The sequence below is a fragment of the Protopterus annectens genome, chromosome 4.part1, assembly GCF_019279795.1.
Source record: "Protopterus annectens isolate FY-2018-M chromosome 4.part1, PAN1.0, whole genome shotgun sequence".
Classification (NCBI taxonomy): domain Eukaryota; kingdom Metazoa; phylum Chordata; order Ceratodontiformes; family Protopteridae; genus Protopterus; species Protopterus annectens.
This window is the reverse complement of record NC_056734.1, coordinates 145219690-145232309: the sequence shown is the minus strand read 5'-3', so window position 1 is coordinate 145232309 and position 12620 is coordinate 145219690. Positions and strand designations below refer to the sequence as shown.

The following is a 12620-nucleotide window of genomic DNA, read 5'->3' as shown; positions in this document are numbered from 1 at the left end:
GATATTTTCTGCAAACTTCATTGAGGGGGCATCATCTGAGGACTCAGACATGTCTTGGCATCTTTGATGAAGGATGAGATCTAAGCTGGGCTGTCTTTAGGACTGAAGATGTGGGCTGAACATCTCTGATTGTCTGGTTCTTAAGAATGGAGCTTAAACTGACAGATTATCCCTTTTCTATGTCAGGGGACAGGCAATAGTCCTCTCAAAAAACCTGAATACTGAGACCACCCCTGATGGCATTGAGGAAGCTCTACCTAGGGCCATCTCCAAGGAAGAAGAGGCAGAAGAGGCAGCTGGAACCAGTCTGAATGTACATCGCTGATGTGAGATTCCATTTGGGTCTGAAATTGAGATTGATGCAAACATATTCAGTACTGAAGATCCCGATAATACAAACAGACCTGAACATGTCAGTACTGTGGGCAGCTCTGAGGCATCAGTCTTGACTTATTGGTGCAAAGATGAAGTCAGCTTAAATGTTTTCAGAGTTAAATATGCCAGATGCACAGTTGGTGTCAATAGGAGAATTCCTGTGATTGTTTTACCTCCATAACTGCCAGCATTGAAGTGGATGCTAGGGCAGAAGCAGGAGATATATGAGCTGGTGCATTTGCTCAATCTAACCTTGGTTTACAGGGGGTAGGGATGACACTTATGTCTATCTGTGCTTTCACAAATGGCTTCCTGATTTGATCCCAGCCTAGCTTAACTACATTCGTGGTAGAACTAATAGACCTGGGATATTTAAGAGATAAAACCGAGAGAAGTCTAGAGCCCAGAACCCAGAGGTGTTGGATGTGAAACACTCAGAGAAGCCAAGGAGAAAGATCCTGAAAGGGCTTAGCTATTTTTGGAACTAAAGAAGATGGCAGAGAGACTACAGGTGCCTCTTTCTCTTTTCTTTCTCCACTCTTTTCTTTGACCCATTCCTTTCTGTGTTCTCTCTCATTCAGCTTGTCGTTTTCTTTCTCTAAAGCTTTGATCTACTCTTTCTTGGTAGGTTTGGGTCAATGATAGGCAGAATCATCGACCATGTCTACCATTCTGCCAGGGAGAAAGCCCTTATGAATCAGCGTATATCTCCTGTCAATAAATGACCAAGGTCCAAATAATTTACAAATCTCACATTGGGCATTAAGATTCTCTAGCCCCAGTTATACAATGCATTAATCAAGTGTATCCTTTGGCAGAATTCTGTACCCACATCTGGTGCACTTCTTAAAATCTCTTTACTGGAAAGGCTCACCCAGATTCTGCTACAGTTTGCTACGAGGGAAAGTTTAGTTTGCTTTTTATTTGTTGTGTTTTGTATTACTTTATTGTCTTTTTTATTTTGTATACTGTGATTGGTTTTCTTTACACTATGTTTTACTTGTATTCTGCTTTTAACTGCATACTAAAACTTGAAAAGAGACCACTACTCTGCCTCTTGTGAGTCAGACAGAATTTATTTCCACCCTCCCACCCCACCCAGTTGCTGTCCTTTTAGTTGCCTGCCCCTTTGACCATATATCTCATTTCCTCTCTGATTGTATGAGTAAGCACAAAATTATCATTTTGTGACATCACTCCCCTTCAACTATTTAAATTTATTGGCCATCCTACTGTATTCCATAGTACCAGAATATAAAAGTGACCACCCCCTTTCAGTCTCTCTTGCTTTTTTAAAAATAGTGACTCTCCACTAAAACCTAACTTTTTAGACAGGTAAAACTCAAGTTACCTATTTTCACATCTAACTCCTCTAGTGCACACTGCAGTGTTTAGGATAAACCATTTTTTATCTTACCTTTAAGCATCTATTGCAAGACCACCAGTTATTGTAGAGCCCACATTCTGCCTCTCAGTAGTCATCTTGGGATTAGTGCTTCTGTTTTCCTCTGGTGAGAGAAGGAGTGCAGTTACATTATTTCCTGGAGACTGCTGATCACCAGAAAGCTTAAAACTGCTTTATAGGTGACAGCTTAGAATCTGTGCTTATATTCTGATCCTGGTGAGAATAGGTGGAGAGTGCATTGATTCCTGACTCTTTCTGGCTGGAGCGTGAGTGTCTGTCCTTAACATACCTGATTGGTCTGGTTGCTATTCAAGGCATCTACCAGAAAAAGGCTACAAGCCTGCAGACCCTTGCGTCATCTGGGACAAGACTGTGGATCATCAAACAGGCCATGGCCTGCCTCTCTTCTTGGGATTGGTGCAAAAACTAGCTAGTTTTTTTTTAGTTTCAGCACTCAAAACTGTTTCTTTTTGCTCAGCATTTGCTCAGAACTCATTGTAAGCACTAAATAAACTACAAATTACTACAACACTCGAGTTAACTCAGTTGTCAAGAGGAAAACAGTTATTAGTACTTAAATTAATAAGCATCTATCCAGGCATGTCCATGGGTCAAGCTCCAGGTGCTTTCTCCTGTCCACCTGATGAATCTGGGTATCTTGGGGCAATGTAGATATTGCCTCATGTACACCGACAGCCCTCTCCTCCTACCACCCAACACTACAACCTGTGAGAGATGCACTTATATAGCCAAATTGGAAGCCAAGCTCTCTCCAGCCAAGACTGGACTAGACAGACAAAAGGAGAAGGTTAACACCTGCACCACACCACACTCAACACAGAGTCCTTCAAAACCCACATTATCAAAACCCACATATAGAAACACAAAGCACACACCCACATTCACGAAGGCTCTCAATAAAAATCTGCCCAAGCAACAGAGACCCCCCCAAGCTGAAAGCAGACAACCACCACACCCCAACATTACCCAAATGACACAACCCACAAAATCAGTGTGCCACTCAACCTCAGCCCATAAGGCAAAACAACGTACCCAACACACTAGTCATAGGTGACTCTGTAGTCAGGCACAGTGATATCCCACTCACCAGGCTAAACAAGGAGAAAGTTAGTGTCAGCTGCTTGCCAGGATCCGTCACATAACGCACGCACTCAGGTAACTCCACAACAAGTACAAATGCACTCTGTCATTGTCCATGTTGGTGTGAATGACCTGAGACGTACCTCCCTGGACTATATGAAAAGAGACATGGAGGAGCTCCCGGATCTTGTAGCCCAGGCAGGTATGACCCTAGCCCAGAATAGCATCTTACCATCGCCCAGAATGATACCACAGTACAAGGACAAAATGATTGACTTCAACAATTGGCTAAGCTTCTGGTGTCATTCTAAGGGGATCCAGTATCTGTCTGTCTGGGACGACATGGTCAACAGGCCACAATGCTTTGCCACAGATGGCCTGCACCTGTTGTCCCTGGGATTCCGGATACTGGCTAAGGCTCTTGCCACCCCTATAGTGCCTTTTTTAGGCAAGGTTCAAATTCTGAATTCACCATAATAACAGGTACAAGCAAGCAAACTCTGAAGGTAATGCTACTCAATGCTAGAAGTCTAAACCTCAAAATTCACTCACTCGAGGCACTCCTTAAAATGGAGAACATCGACATCTGTGTAGTGACAAAGACCTGGCTCAAGGCTCCAGAGAGCACCCCTGCATTACCAGGCTATCATTCATACCACATCTTTCGGCCAGCTAATCTGGAGCGAAACACTAAAGGCAGAGGCGTGTCCATATTCATTAAGGATATCCACACCTCCATGCTAGTTGTTCAACATAATGCATCTGAAATTATCCAAGTGCAACTAACACTGGGCAAGACTGCAATCCAGGTTGTAGCTTGTTACAGATCCCCTACCATGTCCCAGGATTTCCACTCTTCATTTCTTAAGAGACTGGAAAATATTAAGGTACAACCCACTACCTTAATTATGGGTGATTTCAACTACCACACCATTAACTGGGAAAACTACTCATGTACCAACTCATTCTCTCAACAATTTCTGGAATTCATACATTCCAATGCCTTGGATCAGCTTGTCCACACCCCTACTAGGGGCAGCAATATCCTTGACCTGTTCATTACCAATATGGGTAACTGGTGTTCCATGCCAGAGGTCAACTCCTTGCTGGTCAGATCCGACTACAAGCTAATCACCCTAGACATCCATATCCCAGCCCCACCCTCCCATTAAGAAAATCACTGTCAAAAACTACTCCAAAGCCAATTTCATGCTTCTTAAGATAGAAGTGGCAAACTTCATGACACCCATGCAGATGGAAAACAGAGGTGTGACTGCTGAATCTTACACAAATGCACTGTATAAGCACATACATGGGTCCGTGGATCGTGACATCCCCAACAGAACCAAGACACGATCCTCCAAAAAAAGGAAGCCAATCTGGTGGTCCCCTGCCATAAACAAACTCTACAACAGAAAGAAGAAGCTGTTGCAAAAAAGAGTTAAATCCCAAGATTGGAGAAACTCCCTGGTCAGCCTCAGCAAGAAGCTGAGATCCCTCATAAAATCCTCCAAAGCCAGTTATGAAAATAAAATTGCCACTGATTCCAAAGACAACCACAAAGCATTCTACAGCTATGTCAAGAATCTCAATGGCAACACTCAGATCTGCTCTGAGCTACACCACAATGGCACTAAATATACAGAACCAACCAATACTGCCAACATCGTGGCAGATAAGAATGCAACACCCCTGTAATCATGGATGAAGAAGTAAAGACCACACTCTCCAAAGCCAAGAGCACAGCATCCATGAGACCAGACAACATCTCAGGCTGCGTACTGCATGAACTACAGAAAGAACTGGCACCCCACCTAAGTACCATGTTCAGTCATAGCCTCACCTCAGGCTATGTGCCTACTGAATGACGCACAGCAATGGTTATACCACTCCACAAAAGGACTGCCACCATGGACCCCGGAAATTACCACCTCATTAGCCTGACGAGCCTGGTCTGCAAGGCCATGGAACATATTATCTTGGAGCTTATAAACAAAGACATAGATAACCTCCAAACCCTGGACCTCATTCAGTTTGGGTTTGTAAAAGGTAGATCATGTCTACTAAACCTGACTGACTTTTTTGAAGCAGTCACTAGGTCTGTAGATGAGGGCAAGGTACTGCACACAGCCTATCTTGACCTTGCCAAGGCTTTTGATGCCATCCCCCACTCTGGAATTATAGATAAACTCATTAATCTGGGCATAAATCCCTACGTTACAAGATGGGTGGCCAACTGGCTCACTGACAGAACCCACACAGTAAAAATAGCTGACTCCAAGTCCAACTTCAGACCAGTGATGACAGTGACGAGTGGAGTACCACAGGGTTCGGTCCTGGGTCCTCTCCTGTTTGGCATCTATGTCTCTGAAGTGCAGGCCAACACAGAAGGTCTTTGGCTAACAAAGTTCACAGATGACTGCAAACTGGGAGCCATAATAGAATCACCTAATGATGTAGACATTCTACAAAAGGGCCTCACAGAGACAAATGCTTGATGTCAAAGTCATGGCCTCAAGCCATTGTCATCCCCTTTGGGAAAAACTCGGTACCCATGAACTACCACATAGGCGGTAGCTCACTAAACACTGAAAGTGTGATAAGAGACCTCGGGACACAGGTGGACAGTAGTCTCTCCTTCGATAACCACATTGCCACAGTAGTCAGGAAATCCTTCTACGTGGCACACTTCATCACAAAAGGGTTCTCCTCTAGAAAAAAGGAGGTAATTGTTTCACTCTACTCTTCCCTCATCAGACCCATTATAGAGTATCATGCCCCATTTGGCATGTATCTCACAAGACACCTACAACAACTGGAAAGGCCACAGAAATACCTCACTAAGAGGATTACTGGCCTCAAACAGATGCCATACGCAGACCGTCTCAAAAACTCCAGCTCTACTCCTTCGCATATCGCCTACTCAGAGGTGATCTCTGCCTAACATACAAAGCTATGTCAAACCCAGAGCTGTTGGACATGCTACACTTAAAGAAATCCCAATCTCTCCAAACCACATGCTCCAGGGACCTAAACCTTGTCCCCACAATAAACAGAACATGCTGGAGGGATAGATGCCTGTCCCACAGACTTCCCATACTATGAAACAAACTACCCATTCATGTCAAGCAAAGCTCCTCATTGGCCCTCTTTAAGAAAAATCTTGATGACTGGATGGGAAATAGAAAATTCACCCCAGGATCACTTCTGCAACACTACTTGACAGGAGCAAAGGAAAATAATTTTCTTGGGTGGCGAAAGCCGGGGAACCTTTTTGATTAGGCTTATATAGGCCCCAGGGCCAGTAGCCTAGTACCTACCATTGAACCTAAACTTTCTCTGTTATTGAAATTGACAAGTAATAAGGTATCAGATACTTTATAACACTGTATTTTACAGAAAAAAAAGAAAAGGAAAGTGGAAGAAAGAGTCAAAGGACATTAAATTTTAATGTGAGAAAAATGCTACTTAGCAGTAACTGTAGGCTTAGCTTAAGTAGGTCTCTGTAGAAAGATTGAGAGGAGAGGAGGTTTTAATCTATAAACTTGTAAAAACATGTGAAAACTGTTTTAAAATCACCACAATAGAGACATAAGGCTATCTCTGAAGTCAGAAATGTGTGGGAAAAGATAATTTATCTTCTCAAATGAAGAAGAGCACTGGAGGATCATGTCTAGTACTGAAAGTGGCAAACAATATCCGAGGAACAGAGGAGAAGGGGGAGGGGAGCTAGAGCTCTGAAGAAGCTTCTGTGTATAAAGCTGTTGGCTTGCATTTGCCATAAGGGTGGATAACTCAACCATCAAGACACACCCAGGGGACAATAAAGGATCAAATGTTCAAATGGGGAGCAGCAACTGCCCTGCACCTCATCGCCAAACACCCCAAAAAATGAATTACTGTCACTCTGAGGTTACTGTATACCATTCAGTTCTTTTTCTGAGACATTGGGAACCTTCAAACATTGGACCCTACCCAGTTTGTCTTTGTTAAGGGCAGATCATGCCTCCTAAACCTGGTGGACTTCTTTGAGACAGTTACCAAGGCTTTAGACAAGGGAAAGGAGGTCCATACAGTCTACCTAAACCTTGCAAAGGCATTTGACACCATTCTCCATTCTGGTATTATAGACAAGCTCACCAGCCTGAACGTAAACCCCTACGTCAAGAGATGGGTTGCCAACTGGCTCATGGATAGAACCCACACAGTGACAGTTGCAAGCTCTAGGTCCAACTCTAAACAAGTGGCGGCCCCAGGACTCAGTCCTGGGCCCCCTCCTGTTCAGTATATACTTCTCAGAGGTACAGGCAAGCATAGGAGGACTATGGCTGACCAAGTCTGCAGACGACTGCAAACTGGGGGCCATAACTGACTATCCAGCTGATACAGACATCCTCCAGAAGGGTCTCACTGAGACAGATACCTGGTGTCAAAATCATGGCCTCAAGCTAAATGCCAAAAAGTGCATAGTCATCCCCTTTGGAAAAACAAAGTACCCGCGAACTACCACATATGTGGTAGTCCCCTAAATACAGAAAATGTAATAAGGGATCTGGGGACCCAGGTAAATAGTAATCTCTCCTATGATAATCATATTGCCAAGGTGGTTAGAAAATCCTTCTGTGTGGCCCACCTAATCCCAAAAGGGTTCACATCTAGAACAAAAGAGGTTATTGTGCCCCTCTACTCATCACTCATTAGACCCATCATAGAGTACAATGCCCCATTTGGGATGTACCTTACAAGACACCTGCAATAGCTGGAAAGACCACAGAAGTACCTCACCAAGAGGATTACTGGCCTCAAACATATGCCTTATGCAGCCCGACTGAAGAAACTCCAGCTGTACTTGGTTGCATATCGCTTATTCAGAGGTGATCTCTGCCTGACATACAAGGCCATGTCCAACCCAGAATTGATGGACATGCTCCACCTAAAAAAAAAAAAAAAAATCCCCAAGAGCCACACGCTCTAGTGATCTATACCTCACCACAAAGATAAATAGGAAATGCAGGAGGGATAGATTCCTGTCCCAGAGACTCCCCATGCTTTGGAACAGGATTCCAATCTACATTATGTAGAGCCCCTCACTAACACTCTTCAAGAGAAACCTTGATGAGTGGATGGGAAACAGAAAATTTTCCCGGGATCATAGTTTCATAGGTTGGTACTGGGCTGTCTGCCCGAAGGCATATATTAGCCCAGCCACGGTGTGCGGTATTCACCACCCCTTTAGTAGTTCCCTAGACCCTTGTACTAGCAGCTAGTACCCTTGGCCCCTATCTAGTAGTGCTGTTGGTGTGATCCCCGGTGTGAACTTTCTGTTACCCATCCACTCATCAAGGTTCCTCTTGAAGAGTGATAGTGAGGGGCTCTGTCTTATGTAGATCAGGACCCTGTTCCATAGTAAGGGAAGTCTCTGCGAAGGGAATCTGACACTCCAGCATGTTCTATTCATTGCTGTGTTGAGGTTTATATCACTAGAGTGTGTAGCCCGAGTAGATCTGGTTTTGCTAAGATGGAGCATGTTCAACAATTCTGGGTCACTGTAGTGGCTCTGCAGGACAGAGGCACAGGGAACTAATGGCTCTGCTGGACCAAGGCACAGGGAACTAATCTAAGGGGGTGGCGAAAGCCAACACATTCTGGCTAGGCTTATAGATGCCCTCGGGCAGATAGCCTAGTACTTACCTATGAACCTATGAACCTATACTGCCATCGTTCATAAAATACACATTTAATAGCAGAAATTCAACAGTCAGAAAATTACTACAGCATATAGCAAGCATTATTAACAACAAACTCATAGACTACAATACTTCGCTTTTTATTCTTCTATTCAGCAATGATGAAAAACTACTTTGTAACTTACCTGTACGCCAACAATTCCTGAAAAACCATTCTGTCCTCGAGGCCCTGGGTCACCCCTCGATCCATTACAGCCATCATGTCCAGGCTTTCCACGTGGTCCTTCTAATCCAGGATGACCCTAAAGAAAAGCAATGCAAAATATTGTTTCTGTCATAAAACTGAAACTTTTCAGTACATTTCTTAACACATTACATAATAAAAACTAAATGCATGAAAGAATTAAGGCTGTCAGGGAGACTACTACCTCTTATTCACTTCCTCTGATTTCAAAGTTTATTTTTCACTGAAATGCTTATCATTGTACCTTTAAATTTTACCTTTCCCTCAGCAAAAAATGATCAGAACTGTCAAGATTATTTGCTTGCTGATGCAGACAGTTAGTGTCTATGTAAAAATAGCCAGCAATGAGAAAAAAGCTAACAACTGTGAGATGCATGAAGGAATCATTATACATTTCACCAAGAACAGAATGTACACAACTCCCCTGGCCAGCTCCCTTCAGCTCCAAGTTTCATGTCTCCCACTGAGAGCACTTGCTAACAGAAAAAAAAAAACAAGTTGATATCTCAGGTACCTTTCATCATTTTGTTTTCTTGTCAAGCCTATCTTTTACAAAAAAAAAAAATGTTTATAGCATAAGCCAAGGACATTAATCTAGTCATCCACCCTTGTAAATATAAGAGCGACTATCTTAACTTTATATATATATATATATATATATATATATATATATATATATATATATATATATATAATTAGTACACATTTACACCCCCACCCTAGCAACCCAAGATCACAATATTATATTATCTTTTTTTTCTGTCCAGCCTTTCTGATCTTGATTTTCTCAGCCATTTTTTCTTGCAAAGTCATGTTGATTGGTGACTTATAGCTTTTAATTTATTCACTACTTTCAGTGTTGCTGGTCTTCTTCCTGATCATCTCTTAACAGCAGACTGGTTCAAGCCCAAGGTACTCCTTATTCTTGTTGTCAATTCCTGTGCTTTTTTTGATCACTCAAGCATTTTCCAATGGAACATTGTAAAAAGTTTCACTGGTTAAGTCTCTGTGTGCTTTATTATCGGAAGAATGACAAGCAGAGTCCCCTTCTGTTTGATAGCTCACTTTTTGCTGGATAAACTTTTGTATTTTCACCTTAGCATGTTCTGCATCAAAAATATCTTTGATCCTACAGGAAAAATTATTCCTAAGACAGCTAGATACAACAGCTTGAATCTCACACCTGTCTCTTGGCATTCCCTGATTGCTGGGATAAATTTGCTTCTCCTCTGTCTGGTGTACGGTGAATGATTATTTTCCATAAACACAGTTGCTGCCTCTTTTCCTTTCTACCAGTTTGTCAAGATAAACTCTTTCTGCTGGTACGATTATCTTTATAAAAATGAGTCTTGGTTGCTTTCTCATGGCCAGGTTTAGGGCATGCTCAGACTGTATTAAATTTATGAAAGCGCAAATAAGCAACTGGACTGGTGTTGCACAGCAGAATTTGTTAATTGAAAGGGCACATTGAGTTGTTTCCCTTTGCCTGTGGCTGACTTGGGAGTTAGTATATATAAGTTATGGGGTATGACAGCAGAGCACCCCAAAGTAAAGGGGTGTGGGGGTGAAGTACCCATGTAAAAAAAAAGTGTTTTAGGTTTCTATGTAGGGTAGGTTGACTTATGTCTGGTATTTAGTTTGGGTTGATATGTTTTACACTTTTTGGTACATATTTAGCTGTATTTTTATTCCACTTTATTTCAGCAATAAATGTGATTTTAGATGAAGCCGGTAAATGCATTATGCCTCAATAAATTTTAGATTTGACCTACAGTAATCCAGTTAGATGTATGTTTAGACCAGTGTATGTATGTTGAAGCTAATCAGCCACTGTATTCAGAGAGCATGTGCATATAAGTAACTGAGCATGTGTGAGATCAGTGCCATTTCTGTAGTCATTCTGCATAAGTGCTAGCTTGAATGGAGATGCATGGCATGTGTGAATGTGTTTGAGTCAGTCGGTAACCATATAAAGTTCAAAGTATATGTTCTAGTTACAGATCCTGATGTGTTTATTTACAATAAATTACTTGAACCCAGAGTTTATCCTGATAAACTGGTAGAAAGGAAAAGAGACAGCCTCAGTGTCTCATTTGAATACATGAGACATGCGACAGCATGGATGCAGTACAGTCTGAATGCATGTGTTGTTGATAAAGTACATTGGTTGGTGCTTTAAATCAGGAAATGGTGAATGCTAGTTTGATTGTTTTGTGGTGTGTGAGCTGTGCTTGTATGCAAGAAAGTGGGATTTTACCTCTTAGGTTAAGAAAAGGGGGCTATGCAAGAGGATGGATTGCTTGGTGTGTGTCCGAATGTTTTTGAGTGTTTGCATTGAGTGATTTGGGATTAGGGTAAGAGTAAGATCTAGGTAAAGTGATGAGACTATGTATGCATGGTGGTATGTCTCAAGTGTAGTTGTGTGTCTTTACCTGTCCTGTGTAGTGGCACAGTTAGGGAAAAAGGTTTGGGGTAATGTGATGTGTATGACTAGGGTTAGGGGCAACAGCAGGGATAAGGTTAGGGTTAGTGTAAACTCACATGAGTAAGTTGTTATGGGGGTGAACCTGTTCCCTAATAGTAGGAACAAGATTTTTTTTTTCTTTTTAGTTCATTGATTGTGAAAGGAAAGTCTTTGTTTTTTTTTTTTTTTTTGGTCAGTTTATTTTATTTATTTATTTCTTGCAAATTTACAGGTTTCAATGTGCAGAAATCAGTCTTATGTGGTACAGTGTTTCTGGATGTTGATTACATATTATTATTTAATTTTTTCAGTATATTCAATATAAAAATTACAGTTCTCTACCTAATGGAAGATAACTTTAAGACTTAATAAAACTTGGTATACATCCACTTTCTGTAAAGAATTTGCATAACATGTATAATGACTACAAGTAATAGATACATTCTGATTACTGTAGTTCCCTGTGATCTTTTGATTTTTTTTTAGAATATTTTTGGTTTTTGTATATACTTCAGTCAAGGGCACATTATGAATGTATTTGCATTTGGTCTTGTCTTTGCCAGTTTGGCTCAGGCTGTGAATGAAAAGGGACCCTGAGCCAGCTCATTTTTCTCAGATGACATATAAAAATATGCAATAAAAAATTATTTATATATACATATCTATATATAACTATATACATATATATCTATATGGATAGGTTTTGTTGACATCTGTTTAGCTGACTAAGCAGAAGGTCGACAGATGTGTGAGACTGCACAGTTCTCAAGATTGGGGAATATGCCCTTTCCCAAAATATTTTACTATCTTGGAGTTAATATATATAATTGCCAAGAGGCGGGCTGCTGTACTGCAAAAAAAACTATTTTTTAAAAATTTAAATTTTTCATGCCCCAAGGTCCACTACTTATCTCACATGGGGCTTTGTTTGACATCTGTTTAGCTGATATAATTAAGTTGGTCAACTAAACAGATGGTTGCAACTGTTGACAAAAGTAGCAGATCAGATGATTCTCCGGTTTAGAAAATCTGACCTTTTCCAGGGAATTGTGTGATCTCAGAGTTAGTATATATGGATATGAGAGGTGAACGGGGCCCCCCACTGTAAAAACTAATAGTTTCTTTTGTTTCTTGTTTAAAAGTTTTAAAAAATGTTCATACATCAAGATTAATTCTTGGTGCATGTTTAGTAGCATGTTAATGTGCATAACTTTCATCAATTGGTGGAGACATTGTGCAGTTCAACAATAGTGCAATTCAACAAAGTTAAATATATATATATATATATATATATATATATATATATATATATATATATATGTGTGTGTGTGTGTGTGTGTGTAT

The 12620-nt window shown here is 41.2% G+C and overlaps 1 protein-coding gene across 1 annotated transcript in view; it reads right to left on the bottom strand.

Moving 5' to 3' along the window:
* LOC122801189 (collagen alpha-4(IV) chain-like) overlaps positions 1-12620 on the bottom strand; it is a 1621248-nt gene that overhangs the window by 1068980 nt on the left and 539648 nt on the right. Inside the window, exon 7 of the mRNA XM_044070748.1 lies at positions 8754-8870. Coding sequence (XP_043926683.1) covers positions 8754-8870 — 117 coding nt within the window. The remainder of the gene's footprint in view (positions 1-8753; positions 8871-12620) is intronic.